At 40.2% G+C, this 18,851-nt stretch overlaps 1 protein-coding gene and 1 long non-coding RNA gene across 2 annotated transcripts in view; one reads left to right on the plus strand and one right to left on the minus strand.

Annotated features, from left to right (window-relative positions):
- Window positions 1–18,851, minus strand: part of bmper (BMP binding endothelial regulator) — a 44,468-nt gene that overhangs the window by 18,418 nt on the left and 7,199 nt on the right. The window contains exon 2 of the mRNA XM_008430846.2: window positions 13,084–13,169. Within this exon, the coding sequence (XP_008429068.1) occupies window positions 13,084–13,169 (86 nt within the window). The remainder of the gene's footprint in view (window positions 1–13,083; window positions 13,170–18,851) is intronic.
- LOC145547684 (uncharacterized) lies at window positions 14,526–15,212 on the plus strand. Its single transcript, XR_014083988.1, has 2 exons — window positions 14,526–15,063; window positions 15,142–15,212. It is a non-coding gene; the product is annotated as an uncharacterized LOC145547684 (long non-coding RNA).

Raw genomic sequence — 18,851 nt, forward strand, 5'->3', positions numbered from 1 at the left:
GGAAATGTGACAAGTCAAAGTGCAAAATAACTAGAACACCATATTATCAATTGCTGATGAGGTGGTTCCTCAGACCACTGATGTTTTATAAGCGTAGCCCCGGGCTCAGCCTGTAATTTTAAAGGGAAGCCGTGGATAAATTAGGAAAGCTACACAGTGGGTATACAAGGAACTGCAAGGCAAAAGATTTCTATATATATTTAAACCGTAATCATCTATCATGGAAGACAGCTGTAGTTGAGTTTGTGAAACTTTCCCATCGACTGTTGAAGCTGACTGTAGACATGCGGTGAACTTGCTGCTATAAGTAAAGCAACAGGAAGCTTCTGGGTCTTGGTCCTCAGTCTGCCTGTCGCAGTGAGCAGTAAATCAATTAACTGCATGATAAATTAAAACAAGTTCAATGATGCCCATTTGCACGATTTATCGTTTTTCTCTTTTCTTTCCCTCTTTCTACCAAAAACTGGATGACAAAGGTCTTCAATCTGGTGCTTTGGTCTCAACTAGCCTGGTTTTTGAAGGACATTTCCGTTTACAGAGACTTTATAATTCATTTTATTTGTTATTTCCGTTATTTTGCTTATTTATTTTGGATATTTAAAATGTCTTCCAGTTCCTGTGTTAAATGTTCATTAAAATTTAAAGTTTATTGTTCTCTGAGAATATGTTCTTGACAATTTAATGCCCAGCAACATTTGTTATTGTGACAGGCCCAGTCCTGAGATCTGTTATTATATATCTACAGTATTTTTTAATTGATTCATCTGTTTTTTAAATATACTTTATTATATATTATCTATATTCTCTTATCTATTAGAGGTGCTCTGTGGTTAAAAGTTAGGTACATGTTTGTCCATAACCAAGCAAACAATGACACTAAAACCTAAGAAAAACTGGGTAGCCAATTAGTTAATCAATTAACATGAATGTTTTCATAACTGTGGGGAGAAACCTGGAAAAAACCTAATTGTTCAGAGGAACATGCAACCTTCACACAAAACGGTGGTGAATGCTCAAATATAAGGACAGTAGAGCAGCACGACCAACCCTACATTTTAATATTCTAAATAAATGTATCTAAATTTGAAGTTGACCAAACACCAACCTTGTGTTTAGCTGTAATGTAAATGTTTTAGTTCCTTTCATTAAGACAGAATCAGATGAAAGCTCCTCCAGACTAGTGGCAGTGTTGAATAAGAAGCAACACCACATTTCATGTTTTTTGTTAAAATTTCATTTCAGTTTGTGGATGTGACACAGTGGAAAGAACATGATTAGTTTAGCAACGCACAGTAGCTTTAGGGATAATAAATGTTTGTGTTGCATGTAAAACAATTTTTAAATAGTAAAATCTTGTAAATGTGCCTTTAAATTCTGAAAATCAGCATCAAGAAGGTCACGTCCTCCTTTGTCTCTGCACTATTATCCATTAGCAGAGTATTGGTGGTACATGTGACCCACTCCGCTGCTACCCTCGTTGCGCCGGGGTCAGTGGTCACACCGGGTCACCTCGCCTTATAAACACTTGAAATACCACCACGGCACCAAGGCTGCTTGACTGTCTGTGGCAGACTGAGACCCCACCCCCACAATACACACAGACATTAAGAGGGATAAGGCACTGGTATGCTTATGAGTGGGTTTGTGTCAAAGGGAAAGTGATGCCAGTGGAATGGTCTGTGGTTCTACAAACGCAGACGCGGTTTTGTTCGACTGCCTGAGTTTACAACTTTTACTTTTCTTCACAGTAATCTACTTCACAAGCTGTAACCCAAACTCACGGCTGAACTTTAGTTAATTGGTTAAAACAATCAATCACAAACAATTTGAGCTGCCAAGATGCCGGATTTAACCAAGAACAAGAAACTGCAGAAGTAATCAGATTCTTTAAACTCAATCAGTGAAATTGAATAATTTACTAATGTGTTTATTGAATGTAAAAGGTCAACGTCTATAATCTAGCTGAGCAAAAGCCTTTTGCTGTTAGCTGCTCAGCTACAATATTCAGACTGGTTCGAGGAAAAGACTCTAATTGGGAATGATGAAAATATTAAACTCAGGGTGGATATTATAAAATTATATATAAAAAAGAAGAAGGGGTTAGATTAAAGGTTAGATTATGCCGGGTAGCTGGTTTTTTTTGTTGTTGTTTTTTTTAAAGACCCCACTTTTCTGCAAAACATCGAGTCTGACCTTTTGATGGAATGGGTCAAATTTACACAAAAACTTTAATCATCAAGATTACATTAAGTGATTCTATCTGTGGTTTACATGATGTAGCTAATCATGTAATCTGTTTTAATGTTGTTTGATATTGAAAAACAAAATGTTTCATAATCAGAAAACACTAAAACATAAAATGCTGTACATCTGAGTTACCGAACAATATTTTATCAACGTCATTCAGCTACTCGGTGGCAGAGCCTCCGAGTAGCTCTGCCACTCGGAGGCGACAGTGTTCATCGCTTCACCTCATTGTGTTTCTTAATTTTTTTCCATCTTTATTTTCACCTTTCCTTTTTCACCCACATCCATAAAACTGTCCATCCACTTCATCCTGGTTTCCTTTTATATCAGTTCCTGGTTATAGTTTTCTACCTAATCCTGCCTAAAACTAAATGAAATATCCTCTATTATTGATTCATCAAAACAAATGATTATTTATACAGACTACTGTTTAATTTTCTTTTTCCTACTTAAATGTACTTCAAAGAAAGCTGCTGTGCAGAAGAAAGAAAGATCTAAAGCTTTCATCTTGCAAGAATCCTTTTCCTTTTTATGTTTTCAGGTCTGGTAAAGGGATGGAGAGATAAGGCGGCGTCACCTCATCACCATCAGCCCTTAAATTAAAGCCCCATTTACGTCCATGGACCGTAACACCTCCCAACCTCTCAAACCTTAACGGCCTTTTCTAAATGTGACCTTTCACCTCACCTCCAAAACATAAAAGGCAAAAGCAGGAGACACTCCAAGGAGACAAATGTCTCTTACTTTGTTTTTCAACAAGTAAGATAATTCATTTATCTTGAAATGAATATCAGTAGTATGGGTTGGAGTTTTTTTTTTTAAAAAAGGCCATAATAGATTAAAAAAGACCTGTCAGTTTTAAGAAAGCACATTTAAGAAGAAAGTTAAGAACAGATGCGAAACAAACTCTCTGATATCAGTCCTGAAATAGTTACAAAGCCAAATCTAAGATTCACTTCTAAACTTACTCCAAGACATCAATGTCTCATTCAGCTAAATTGTATTTACATGTTATTATTTTTCACTGGCAGAGAGAAGAGAGATCTTATATTAACTTTAATTTAAAGTAGTAACATAAGGGTAAAAACATCCATGTCGGTTGATCAGCATAAAACAACAATGAAATCGTTTAAGAAGTTCTAACTTTTGATCTCCACACCATCATCACTTCACAATCAACAGGAACATATAAAGAAGGCAAATTTCACTTCAAATCACACTGCATTTTCTGTTCTGCAAAAGTTAGAAAACTTGATTGTTCAGACACGTAATTCTCACTCAATTTTTCACTGGAATATGTCAGAGAAATCTCATTAACTGTGACATTGTCTACATGTCAAGTCAGGTTTATTTGTTTAGCACATGTCAGCAACAAGGCATTTCAAAGTCATTAAAACATCAGACAGTCATCAATTATGAAAAAACGTTACATTTTGTCACATGCTGTCATCAAAATCATCAACCAAATACACATCAAACATGTTGATCAGTGTTCCAGTTACTGCTAATCAAGGTCAACTCTAAACAGGTGGTTCCAATTAAAATGAAATCACACGTTTTTTTCTTCCACACGATTTGAAAAGTGAAAAACTTTGTGTCATCCACAAGCCATTGGTGCATTGCGCAAAAACTTTAAAAAAAATTATTTTCCATTTTGGAATTTGGAATTTCTGCAGAATTCTATAATTTTTATTACAATATTTAACTTTTATGACAACAAAACTAAATATAGAAAAGGGTAGCACATCACAAACACCTTTCTTCTGCCAATGGATGCTTTCATTATGTGAAAGTAGCAAAGTACATCATATGCTTTGACAAATATTTGTGTTATTAACATTTTTGGGGCATCTTCTATTTGTCTGGATATGTACAATCCAAAACCAAAAACAAAAAAAGCATAAAGTATTCCTTCTGGGAACATGATGAATTAAGTTATGTTGCGGATGATGAATTTCTGTTGATTGACTTTTAAAATAATTTTATTGATCCACGGGGAGTCAACCTTGTTTCTCATGTCACACTGAAGCTATAAGGTCGTTTAAATAACTGAATTCCAAAGTTTCTATGGTAACACTTTATTTGAAAGGGGGTGAATAAGACTGACATAACACATGTCATAAGAAACCTTATTTCTTGACATGAACATTTATGACTGTTGTCATAAAGCGTAATTCGGTAAATTATGACACTTTTAATAGAAAGTTGACATTATTCAAAATGTCTTTGTTATGACAACTTGACATTAACCAAGAAATCATTATTGATATAAATTTGTTATAAAAGTATTACTGACTGCACTTTAAAAATTAGGTAACTTTATGTTATTAAAGGTAAAGTTTAAACAGTAATGATTTATTGGTTAATGTCAAGTTGTCATAAAGACAATTGGAATAATGTCAATTTTGTATTAAAAGTGTCATAATTTACCGAATGACGCTTTATGACAACAGTCATAAATATTCATGAAGGCTTATTCATGTTCATGACATGTTATGTCATGTTTATGAAAGTGTCATGACAGTCTTATTCACCCCCTTTCAAATAAAGTGCTACCGTTTCTACAGCAGATATGTCATTAAAGCAAATAACACGCACTTATTATGAGCAGAAGACGACTAAACATTTAAACAAAAGCTAAACATGGCATCTATGCACATTTATTAGCATTAACATTGTAGTAAAAGAAGGCAACAGATAACAGAGCTGCTGTTTTCTTATCAGCTGTCTATCAGGACAACCTCCCTCCTGTATTGATCATCTACTCTTTAGGTTGAACAACCTTTGACCTTCCTCACAGATCGATCCCTGCTACCGGGGGTAAAAACTTCCTCACAGAGCTCGACTGGAATGTTTGTTTGATCAATTAGCAGCGGCTTTGAGCCCTTCAGCGTCGGCTCTTGTTATCTCCAAGGATGAAATAATGCAGACTTGTTCTGCTATACATCGAAAATGCTCATAACAAGATGAGCTGGGAAAAAGTTTGTTTGATTCAGCGTCACTTCCAAGTGGAAAACAACTCGACTGATCAAAGCTCCCTGCTTTACACATTTCATTATATTGTGTTTCCCGTCAACATCCATCTATTAAATAATCCGGTATTTACACTGAGGTTTCATTTGAGATTTCTTTTCTCTTTCTCACAAAACAACCTCTAATCAGCATCTACAGCACAAATATACAGAGTCTCATATTCCGGCTCTGATTTGGGTCATACGGATATTTATTTTAGTCATGAATGCTGCCATGTGAAGAGATGAGTGATTTAAAAACCCTGCTCAAACAAATCTAGAATGAATTGTTTTGCAAATGTAGAACAGTACTCGGTAACATTGTTTACTTAGATATTTATGTCAAACATGCAAAATATGTTGTTGAAATGTATATATTGATTACACTGTACAACAGAGGTATTAGTTAACGAATGACAAAATGTTTGTTTTAAAGTTGAGAAATGTTTTAAACATTGAAAAATACTGATTCTTGTTATTCTCAAATTATTTACTTTGTTTTTTAAATACTTTATTTAACCTGGAAAGACCATTTTATTTCAACGTTTCAACATTCAACCTTATTTCTTGACAGCAAAAACAGCGCACATAAAACCATTTTTCACATTATAAAAAGAACAAAGATAATTGACATTTTAATAACGAGTCCAACAAACTGCAAACAAAATAAATCAACCAAAGATTTGTTTGGTTGATTTATCCTTCCACTTGAAGGATTCAAGTGGAAAAAATGTGCTAGACTGCTGCGACGTAAAGTTTTAGAAGCTATTTTGTTTCTAATTGTAGTTCTTGTCAGAACAGCTTGTTTGCTCAGCTGTCAAGGATTTTCATCAGGAATGCAATTAACCAAGTGTACCGAATATCTTCATTTTCTTCAGAACAATATATCTGAGAGACTAAACTGCAAATGGCACAAATGTATTTCTTTTACTCTTTGTTTTCTCATCTCCTTGAATGTCTTTTTTGTTTTGTTTGAGGTTTTTCAACCTTTTTTTCTGTCATCAGAAACAGAATTGGATTTTCAGTCACAGCCAAACCTTGAGTCTGATTTTTCTTTTAATTTGTAAAATAAATTATATACAACCACTTTTAACTTGATTTTATTTCATATCCTGTCCATCATTTTCAGTTGTTCCTCACAAGGCTGCAGGGAGCTGTTGCCTACCTCCAGCGGCCATTGGATAACAAGTGATGTAGAGGAGAAGTTAGAGTAATCAATAAACCTAACGTCCATATTTCAGGTCTGTAGGAGGAAATCAGAGAACCCGAAGAGAAGAAATCCAAATGCCATGATCCATTCTGGGATTTGAACCCAGGATTTCTTACTGCTAAGTAAGGGTGCTGCCAACTGTTCCAACGTTCCTATATTTCATATCACTTAATTATCAAATAAATAACTCAAAATTGGAATAAGTTAGAATAAAACAACTTCAATCAGATGTTTTCATTGATATTTTGACGCCAATAAGCTGTGTTGCATAGTGTCAAGAGGACAGAATAGATGATATTGTTCGTAAATATGTTGAATTAGTTGTGCTGATAGGCTACACTTAGGCACAGCTTTATTTCGGTCTCGTCACACACAAATAACAAAGCTTCCTCCTACCATCCCAAAATATTCAAATGTATTTTTCCTAAATCTTCCCCAGGTGTGAGTGTTTGTGAACAGGTATGAGTGAGTGATTGTATGGGTTTTCAGAGAGGTCTTGTCTGTGTCCACGGAGTCCTGTGATGAACTGGGTGAATCCCACCTTTCCCTTGTTGACTCCTGCCACCCATCTGTCAAAACACCCTGCAGGAACTAAGTGGGCAAAGGAAACAGAGGGATGTGCTAATGAAAAATGAGCAGGAACAGCAACAAATACGTTGCACCTGCAAATAGGAAATTTACTTTGGCCTTGTGCTGTTTAGGCATGAAATCAACTGATGAGTCATGTCATAATGGGTGTCTGCACCTGTTAATCTTTCACCTCCTGTTGGATGCATCATTGTTTCACCCAAGCACATAAAGAGTGACATTAGATTAAAACTTCCTTGTTACACAGGGTTTCCACACATCCTTAAGAGTCTGAAGTTCATCTAAACAAAAAAGAAAAGCCTTGAAATGTCTTAAATCCATTAGAACTTACGCCAGTTGGCCTTTCATCTGTTAATCATAGGTCTGATGTTTTGTGGCGGAAGGACTTTTCCATCTTGTATATTCTATGTAGTTTATTTTTCAGTTGCATGAGAGCATCTGCATTGCATGCTGTGACTACCTCAAACTATTTGACCACTGGTAAGCGTAAATCTATTGTCAGTCTGCTGGACAGTCTGCTGGCTCACTTCTGCTGCCAACCCAAATCATGCTATATTCATTCTATGCAAAATAAATGTAAGATGTACAACTTAAATCTTACATTTCATTCATACTGGCCTTAAAAAAGGATTAAAATGTCTTAAATTTGAGTTGGTGAAAATTGCAGAAACTCTGTTTCACAGTTTTATTTACATTTATAAAATGTAAATAAAATGTTCAACTACACCTGAACCTTAGTTGTTCCTTTTCCTGACAGGGATGTATAAATCCAGCTTTACAGAAAGGGGCTCTGCAAACTTTAAAACTGATGCTTATCCACCATTTTGAATTGTATTTGTCTTTGCTAAATCGTTCACCAGAAATAACATTTCCTGACCTAAAAGCCAGGCCTAACTGTTCTGACTCAATGGAGGGACACAAACAGGCGTCCGTGTAGGTCCAAGATGTTCTGAAAGAACTGCATCTACACGATGGGATGTGAAGGGGAAACAAAGAGCCGATCTGGGGGTGAAGGAGGAGAGGAAGAACCGATGAGAGAGTGGAAAAAGACATGCAGATGGACAGACAGATAGACGAGGATGATGAAGAGTGTGACGGAGATGGACTGACTCCTTCCAAGATAACAGATCGCCATGGCGACCCGTCTGTCAATCAGTCTGTCAGCCACATCCACTCTCTGCTCTGCCTCAGCTTGGACACACACAATGGACCCTCTGTGTGCCCATACATGTGTGTGTCCATACTCTGGACTCAGTGAGCAGACCCCCCACCTCCTCCTCCTCTGACCCATGTATAAGTGACACTGGAGACCCAGTGGCTCGTTACCCCCCAAAGGGACTTTGTGGTGACATGGGACCCTTTTTGGAAGTGCAGAAATGAGTGTGTCGGTCATGTGACTCTGTGAATTAAACTTTTTCTTCCACACGATTTGGAAAACTGAACTTAATCTTACATCAAGTTGCAATTATTCAGAAGAAATTGGAACAAAAATGATTCAAACGTTTGGGATAGTGAACAGAAAGTGAAAATGAGGGACGATAAACAGCAGCAAGTCAGTTGCGCTGAAAAAAAATAGCCAAAATGAAAACCGAAGCATTTTACCTGAGAAAACAGAACAAGAGAAACGCAGAAGAAAATAGGTTAAACTTAAAAGAAGCCTGATCAGGGTGTGTGTAAGGTTATGAGGGGATGTAGTGTCTATGTGTGTCGAGGAAAAGGAGAGAGTGGGGGCTTGATATGTAAGCGTGTGGAGTGGAGGGGTTAAAGTAGAGATGAAAGGGCAGCCATTACCTGCTGATGACTGATATCATTCAGCAGGACTTTGCTGATGTCTGCCTGATAACACAGAGGACAGGAGAACCTCCCGCAACCAACCAGGAGACAGACAGTAGCCGAGGTTTATGATACACATGAAGTATCAGAGGTTGGAGTAAAAAAGGTGAATTTGGGTTGTTATTCTGTGAGCTTTCTAAATGTTAAGACGGATGTTGCCTTGCAAAAGTACGGATAACAGAATTATCAAGTGGAACATTCATGTCAATAAAAAAAAAGAAAATCTGAAGAATGGTGTGCATTTGTATTCAAAAATAATTCCGCTGCATTTAATAGAGATGGGCAATTGATTCGAAATATCAATAATATCGATACCATGTCAGCATCAGTATTGGATCAATACTTTATTTCTACAGCTTGAAATGTTGTTTAAATTTTGTATTGTAGTTTTTCAACTCTACCTCAAAAATGATTTAGTTTTGATTTGCTTTCAAATGATCATTTTATTGTGCTTTGTCTATGTAGTAAAAATGCATGGATGTCATGTTAATACCTTACTAAAGTATTTTGTAGACACATATAAACTCTGTCCAAATTCTGTCATACGCCTGGACAAATGATTAAAAGAAAAAAAAATACAAAAACACCTAAAGGCTCCTTGATATCAGATCGATATCAAATTATGCAGCATTGCACACCTCTAGCTTTTAAATAAAATCCTATGCAAATCACGAAATTAATTAATATAGAGTTTATCTGTGAATGGATTAATTTTACATAAATACAGCTGTTCTTTGAAGGTTTTGGACATTTACCAGGGAAGACTAATGAGCAAACAACAGCAGGGATAAAGCTGCAGAGAGGTATATAGCAGGGTTAGGCTATAAAACAAATCAACAACAGCAGCGAACTAAGAAAGATATGGACCTCCACTTAAAATAACGGTCAGGCGAGAAGAGTATTGATCAGAGAAGCAGCCAAGTAGCCCTTGGTAACTGGAAAAACTGCAGAACTCCACAAATCAAGTGGGAGAATCTTAACAGGACAACTATTAATCTTTGACTTTATGGCTATATGTCAAAAAGAAAACTACAGCTGAATGAAAACCATAAGAAGTAAGATAAGATATGTAGGGAAACCAGCAAACTGATGATGATGATCCAAGATTCCAGCCTTCAAAAACAAAACCACATGTGTGATAGAAAATTAGCACTGCTAACCTAGAAAGAGGTTAGAAAGGTGGTGGTAGCATCATGCTGCAGAGATGCTTTTCTTCAACAGGGTCAGTGAACCTGGTGAACAAACGTTAATGGAGATTAACAGGGTAATCCCAGAAGAAAACCTGTTTGAGGCTGCAGAATGCTTAAATCTGTTACAGAGACTCACCTTCCACTGGGGATCTTATCCAAATGGTAAAAAGGTCTAGTCAAAGACCAGAGTTAAATCCAAAAACCTCAACAATTTTACAAAGAGGAATAGACAAATATTTCAGTCTGAGTAAAGGTAGTAGAAACATACCTCAAAGTGCATAAATGCAAGGAAAGGTGGTTTTCCCAAGTATTCGCTCAGTTGAACTGAAGACAAATGCATACAAGGTCTATCTGAAATTAAACATGCTGAAGTCTAAGTGGGGTCTAAAACTTTACAATGGCACTTTATAAAAGATAACCAGGTAATCTGGATTAATTTAAGATGCTGTGACTTAAAATATTAACGCAACAGAAGTGTCATGTTTCCAGTGTGACTGTCACAACCGTAACATAGTCTCCAAATGCAGCAGCAGTCAATACGCCAAGTCTGCACAGGACTGTTTTACCTCTGACACAATCTGTGCTGAACTCCGTTTCTCACACGTCTTCTGCACAATCTGTTGGCTTGGCCAGCGTGTGACTCCGTCAGCTGAATGCACTTAGATGATAACTAAACATGCAGATTCTCAAAGTAAACAGCAAATTTCTCCTCCTGATTTGTATGGAAGCTGTCAAACAAAGCTGTGGTAACATTTCCACTGTCAGCTGAGAAAAATGCAGCTCAAACTGTTAATTTAGCGGTTCCCGAAATTTAGATCCGGACCCAGCTGTTGCTTGTCAAGACACAATGTGCTGGAGATGATGGGAGAAATGATCACAAATGAAAAATTGTTGCCTGAGGCATGTTTTCTTAAAGATCGCTGAGGTTGTTTGTCATGTCATTATGTCTCTGTTCAGTTTATTTATTAGGACATAAGTAAATATCTGCACATTTTGACTAGAGACGGCAGGGGATTAATATTTCTGCTGCTGTGTGTCAGAAGAAAACTGCTGATCTAAGTAAATGGAAATAATTTTTCCAAGTTTCAGGATTAATAAACAAATCTTTTTGATTAAAACAATTTGTACACTTAACGGCAATGATATCATCTATAAATTAGTAACACCTTCTGATGACTTCCAAATTTCCATTACGCCACGAAAACAAAATGTTTCCTTCTGTCTAAATAATGCATAAAGGGACGAAAAGTAAAAAGTGAAAAGATGTTCACTGGTGTCTGAATCTGGATAAAAGTTGTTGGCTTTGTTCATTTTGAGCAAATTAAACAAGCTAGCCAAAACTGACCGTCACCGTCTTTATTTTGGCTGCATTAAGACAGCAGCTATGAGCTAAGAAAAGTCATATGTCCACACAACTTCCCCACTCACCTGTTCAATTGGCCAAACACATGGCAGCAACCCAATTCATTTAGGCCTCTATCTGTGGAGAATACAACCTGCTGAAGTTCAAACTGAATATCAGAGTAGACAAAACCGGAGATTTAGTTGATTTGATCTACTGAGATCTCTGATTAAAGGACTAAATATCTGGTGAGCTGCAGTTCAGTGGATGAAGATACTTCTGATTAATGTCAGAGGTAACAAAGGCAATAATAGCTGAAATAATCATTTTCACAACTCCTTACAACTTAGAAATCCCATCTGTGAATGAATAAGATGTTGAACATAAAAGCAGATGAGCTACAGTAGCAGAAAACCAAACATCCTTTGGATCTTTTAGATAAAGTAAGTTTTATTTAAACTCCACAGCTACTTGGTTGTTGTTTCTGATCATATGTACATTCTTCTTCTGAGGGTTACTTTCACCAGGACAATACATCATGTCACAAAGCTACAATCATCTCACAATCACTATCATGACCCAATTCCAATGGATCCAAAAACAAGAACCAGATCATAGTGCAGGGCATTCTGGGTAAATACAACCAAAGCCAACGCAAAAGTCTACTGTTAGTGGGAGAAATGGCTTATGGTCTTTTTCAAAAAAAGAAATCCTACAACTGCTAAAATCTGACGCCACGCCATTTTTGTTTATGAAGAAGGAAGTTGCACTCGGTGTCTCCTTCATGTCGTTTCCTTCAGTAATTATAGATGCAGTACCACCACATTTGAGGGGGTGAACAGCTTTTTCAAAATGTTTAGTACGTTTGACGCAGTGCAGTGAGAAAGCAAACAGCACCAGCTGAAAATGAAACAAATGGTGCAATTTTGGGTCCCAATTGAACCGAGTTTATCGGATTATCAGGTGTGAAAACATCTTGACTTGTTGTGGAAGTCAGAGCTCAGATCTGGAAATGGATTGGGGGATTCATCAAACACACCCCTCAGCATCACACCTCCTCACTTCCTGCAGGATAAACTCAGGTCAGGTAACGGCCAAAACTTTTCATTCAGCCAAAAATAAAGCAGTGACCAGAAAAGCCTCTCTGGTCCATTCTCATCCTCGGAAACAAAGAGCTCTACAGCAGTAATGGGGGATGTGGGGTCAAAGAGCACATGTTCCGGGAAAGAGTTGTCTCCCAACATTTTGTTGGTCTGTTTTAACAACTGCACCAAGCCAGGATAATGGGCACGCCTAGTATAAAGAAACAATACCCACTTTGTGTTTCACTGCAAGGAAAAGCTGCATCATGACATTTGATTTTGTTTTAAATTACAAGCTGCTTACTGATGCAATTTGATGCCAGAGTTTACCATCTAATCAAATCATTCAAAGCAAGCGCTGATCTGTCACGAAAGACCAGCTGAAACGATCCTGCTACTGTTGCAATCTTTTGATAAAATGATCGACTCTGCAAATATCCCTATCAGTGCAAAAGGAGTTCAAAAGGAGTTCAGCTGGAACGGAAACACCAAGTTATACATTAAAGAGACCAGAACAAACAGAGGAGGATTGATAACTTGGCATTCATTAATGTGAGCAGAGAAGAAAATGGGTTCCTACCAGGCAGACGCAGGTGATGCAGGGGTTGTCTGTGATGTTGGGGATGTGCAGGACTTCTCCTTCATTGTCACAGCTGGCTTCAGTGCCTGTGAAGGACAGAATAGTGAGAAGCATTCCTAATTCAAGTGTTAGAAATGCTCCTCACTACAGAACAATATAGAGATTGTTCTGTAATTTCTATTTCTTCACTTATCCAGATAAGAATCTATTGATAATGCCAAGAGAATGTGACATTATCATCCCAGAACTGTTTTAAAAACTCTGTAAATTTGTTCAACTTTCCTCCATTGTATTCATTCATCTGTCCAGGTAAAAGCAGTGACATTTGAACCCAGGTCTTAAAAGCACAACTCAGTCACTTTGTTACGAGTGCAGATGTAACCTGAACCAACGAGGGGAAACGACTCCAAACACATGGGTTTATGGGTTGAAGCATACAGATGTCAACGTCTCAGAGCGCAGAAATCTGCTCCAGACTGACTGCTCTGATGTTTACTCATGCGTCTGATCTGCTTTATTCAGACCTACACCCCCCCCCCACGGTGACAGAGATGGGAAAAATATTATTGGATGGAAACGAGATGATGCATAGCCACAGATGTGGAAGTGATATAAAGATGTGGCTGCAGCTTTGTTCTTGTTAAGCCAAGGTTTCCAGGGAAAGATTATACAGCATCTGAACCGAACGATGAGAGGCCAATTTGCTGCTGAGACTACTCAAAGAAATCAACTGAACAGATCTGGGTGACTGCTGAATCACAACTTACTGATAATTAAAAGTCATCCACGTCATAAAACTGCAATTGGATGGAGGTAATTTATAAAGATGGACGATTGCATGCGATAAATGTGTAGACTGCATATTTATTTATTTTTCTGCTTTTATACACTTGCATATCCATTTGTAGTCATGCTGTCACTCAGGTCGTCGCTGCTGATTGAAACTTTAACAGTTTGACATACATACATTGTGCAGCAACTAGAAAATGCAGCACATTTGTTCAAAGCTCATATTTAAATTTGATGTTTGACATTGGCACGGATGACAGAACTTAAAACACTTGACACATTTATTGGCACAGTTGGTGAAAAATATGTTGAAAAAAAATTTGCTTTCATGTTTTCCCCAGACATGTATAGACAATAATCTATGTAAAACAAAAAAATCACTTGTGCCTTATTAAATATACTCATATTCATCTAATAAAATGCATATACCTAAAGCAGATTGCTTAGTAGCTTTTAATTCCTTGTTTCCCACAAACAGGTTTTTTTTTTTCTTTAAATACCAGAACATTTTAAAACAAAAATCTGGAGGTATTTACAGTAAAAAAAAAAATACCACTGGGTTACCACTGGTTCTTTAAGCAGGAAAATAATCAAAAACTTGTGGCCAAATAAACTCAAATGGTTCACCAGACACAAAATGTACAATTTTCTTGTCATGTTTCTGGCCCGTCTGCCTGCTATGTTTCTCTCCTCTGTACTCCTCATCAAGCTCATCTGGTTCACCTGCATGCTGCTGCGCTGGAGCACAATCAGGCTCATGTCTTCCACCTGTTCTCCAGCAGTTATATTCAGCTCTCAGGCAGGCAGACGGTGCCAGATTTTTGAAAGCCATCGAGTGAGTAGATATCCAGCGTTCTTCCTGACCTGACCACGATCACGAACACATTTTTGACCCTTGGATTTCCCTGCCTTGCCTTGCCCACGTCGGATTCTTCACTGGCTTCTGTTTTCTGGTCTCGACCCTGTTTCTGCCTTTTGACCTCTGCCTCCTGCCTCGCCCTTGGATTTGTCTGCCTGAGATTGCCTGCTAGTACTGGACCTTTTTTCCGTGACCTGACCACTGCTCTTCGCCCAACCCTCAGATACGTTTGTCTGGTCCTGTCTGTCCTAAACCCTGTGCCTCCCAGTCCTGTGCCACTTGTCTTTTCCACTGTGCTACCTGGATCCCTCATCCCCCACAACCCCAGGAAGGTTAGTGATCTTTTCCCTTACAGACTTTTGGCCTTCCCCTCCTACCTACAACCCTCTAACCTGATTCTCTGTCCTCAGAGGTTCCTGCTCCTGGCTCGTGGTTCCCCGTCCCTATACCCGGTTCTCAATAAAGACCTTATTGATTTTTACTCTGTGTCTGACTGAAATTTCGGGTCCTCAGGTCTGAACGTTACAGAAAAATCTGGCCAAACATGGACCCTTCGTCGGCACAAGATTGGCGCAGCAATGTTGAGAGTGCCATCAGTCGCCTTAATACCGGTATGAATGAAATCATTTCCACGCTTCGTAACATGTCTTCTCCTCCTGACCAGGCACAACCACAGACACCTCCCCAACCAGCCCCTGCAGTTCAGCCCGCTGTGGTCAAGGAGCCTCGTCTGACCCTCCCGAGCTATTTAAAGGAGACTCTGACCAGTGCCGTGCTTTCCTCACTCAGTGTGAGATACACTTTGAGTTGCAGCCCTCCTCTTTCCCTACTGAACGCTCCAAAGTGGCATTTGTTATCTCACTTCTGTCCGGTAAGGCTAAACAGTGGGGGACAGCAGAATGGCAGAATGAATCAGATTCCTGTTTGACCTATTCTACATTCTCTAAGGAACTGATCAGGGTTTTCGACCCCATCCTCCTGAGAGGGAGGCAGCTAGGGGCTACTATCCTTGAAACAGGGGGGTAAGAGTGTAGCCTCTTACATCATTGACTTTCACCTGTTATCTGCAGACAGTAGCTTGAACCAAGAGTCATTAATAGATGTTTTCATGCAAGGTCTTAATGAAAATATTAAGATGAATTGGCCACTCGAGATTACCCTAAGTCCCTCAAGGACCTTGAGGATCTGGCAACCAGGATAGACCTTCGCCTCGCTGAAAGGAGAAGGGAGAGACATCACAACGAGGTTTCATCGACCCCATTTGGTCACTCAGGTTCTCGGTCCAAAGCCACAAGTTTCTCCTTCCCTCAGTAGAGTCACCAGATCCTGAGCGGATGCAGTTGGGAGGAACAAGGAGCTTTTTGAAGGAACGTTATCGTAGGAGGCAGTTGAATTTATGTTTCTATTGTGGAGGCAAGGGTCACGTGGCGGCCAAGTGTCCATTAAAAGGGCAGGCTCAGTAGAGGATAGGGGAGTTCAACTGAGCCATACCATGTTGTCCATCTCCTCATTTTCTTCTCTGCTAACCTTGTGGTCTCCTCCATTCCCCACCAGGTATCAGTCTTCATTGACTCCGGAGCTGATACAGAGTTCATGGATGAATCTTATGCCAGGGGTCTCAACATCAAGCTCCTCCACACTTCATCAGTCCATAATGTTCTAGCTTTGGATGGACATCATATTAGCCGGTCAAACCTCATCACAGAAAAGGTCAGCCTGACGCTTGGTGGTAATCATCAGGAGGAGATCACTTTTGTTATTATTCACTCACCACAGTTGCCCATCATTTTGGGGGCCTCATGGCTTAACAAGCATAACCCTCACATTGACTGGCAGGCCAAGGAAATTTTGGGCTGGTCAAGGTCTTGCTCTGCTACCTGTTTGCTCTCTGCCTGTACCCCTTCCCTTCCAGACAATGTCATTGAAGAAACTTACCCGGACTTATCCAAAGTGCCACCTGATTACCACGATCTGAAGGAGGTGTTCAACAAGTCCCGGGCAACAGCCCTCCCCCCCCATAGGCCCTATGATTGTGCCATTGACCTCCTTCCAGGTACATCACCCCCAGGGGCGTTTGTATTCACTGTCTGCTCCGAGAACCAAGCCATGAGGAGGTACGTACAGGATTCTCTCAAGGCAGGTATCATTCGCCCGTCCTCTTCTCCTGCTGGTGCGGGTTTTTTTTTGTTGGCAAGAAGGATGGTTCTCTAAGCCTTGTATAGATTACAGGGGTCTTAATGGCATTACCGTTAAGAATCGGTATCCCCTTCCCCTCATGAATTCTGCCTTTGACCAGATCCAAGGGGCCAAGTTTTTCACTAAATTAGACCTGCGCAACGCATACCATCTTGTTCGCATCAGGGAGGGAGATCAGTGGAAGACCGCGTTCAACAACCCCACTGGTCATTACGAGTACCTGGTCATGCCCTTTGGGCTATCCAATGCACCAGAAGTCTTCCAAGCCCTGGTCAATGACGTCATGAGGGACATGGTTGGCACTTTGTATTTGTTACCTCGATGACATTCTTATCTACTCTCAGGATCTGGATTCCCACAAGTACCATGTTCGGTCGGTTCTTCTTCGCCTTCTCCAGAATCATCTTTTTGTAAAGGCAGAGAAATGTGAGTTTCACACCTCCACCACATCTTTTCTTGGCTATATAATTTCTCCCAACAAGGTGATCATGGATCCCTCTAAGATCTCAGCAGTCTCCGAATGGCCCACTCCCACTGACCGCAAACAGCTACAGAGATTTCTTGGATTTGCAAACTTTTACCGTCGTTTCATCCGTAATTATAGCCAAGTAGCATCTCCTCTTCATGCCATTACCTCATCCAAGGTCCAGTTCGTGTGGAGCAAGCAGGCAGAGGAGGCTTTCTCCAGACTCAAGTCTCGGTTCACCTCTGCTCCGTTCTCCGGTCTCCTGACCCGGCGAGACAATTTATTGTGGAGGTCGACGCCTCCAGCACTGGGGTTGGAGCTGTCCTAAGTCAGAGAACCGCTGACGGCCGTATTCATCCTTGTGCCTCTTTTCCAGGTCCCTAGCCAGCGCTGAACGCAATTATATGTAGGGGACAGGGAATTTTGGCCGTCAAGCTGGCACTGGAGGAATGGAGACACTGGCTGGAGGGGGCCAAGGAACCATTCTTAGTATGGACCGACCACAAGAACCTGGAGTACCTGAGAGCGGCCAAACGACTCAACCCCAGACAAGCAAGGTGGGCCCTGTTTTTGGACGGTTTAATTTTACTCTCTCTTACAGACCTGGGACCAAGAACATTAAGCCGGATGCCTTGTCAAGAATTCACGAATCTTCTGAGTTGGGGGCCACGGGTGCAGAGGAGTTTATCCTCCCAGACTCTGTGAGGCTGTCTGTGACCGGGCTGGAGGAGGAGGTTAGGGACGCCACCCGTGATCTTCTGGTTCCAACCTCGTGCCCCTCCGACAGGCTGTTTGTTCCGGAACATCTGGTCCCCAAGGTACTCGGTTTCTGCCATAAGTCCCGCCTATTCTGTCATCCAGGCATCAGCAAGACCTTGCAAACTGTCCGGTCTCAATTCTGGTGGGGCTCCATGACCAAGGACGTCAAGGAGTTCATTACAGCCTGTCATCAATGCTGCCAAGCCAAGTCGTCTCGTCGCCCACCCTCGGGGCTGTTGCGGCCCCTTCCCATCCCATCACGCCCTTGGTCACACATCGCCATGGACTTCGTCACAGGTTTGCCCAGTTCCGACGGTTTCATTGTCCTGTTAACTATCGTTGACAGGTTCTCTAAGATGGTCCATCTGGTTCCCCTCAAGAAACTCCCCTCCGCTAAGGAGATGGGGGAGATTATGGCTCGGGAGGTTTTCCGCCTCCATGGACTCCCACTGACATTGTCTCGGACAGAGGACCCAATTCGTCTCTCGGTTCTGGAAGGAGTTCTGCGCCATGCTTGGCATATCTGTCAGTTTATCATCTGGTTTCCATCCCCAAACGGATGGACAGACCGAGAGGGCTAACCAGGAGTTGAGACCAGGCTTCGTATCCTTTGTGACTCTGACCCTACCAGATGGTCACTCAACTTACCCTGGGTGGAACACGCCTTGAATCCCTTCCGTCTAGCTCCACCGGTCTCTC

The sequence above is a fragment of the Poecilia reticulata genome, chromosome 16 (assembly GCF_904066995.2).
Source record: "Poecilia reticulata chromosome 16, P_reticulata-male-v2, whole genome shotgun sequence".
Classification (NCBI taxonomy): domain Eukaryota; kingdom Metazoa; phylum Chordata; class Actinopteri; order Cyprinodontiformes; family Poeciliidae; genus Poecilia; species Poecilia reticulata.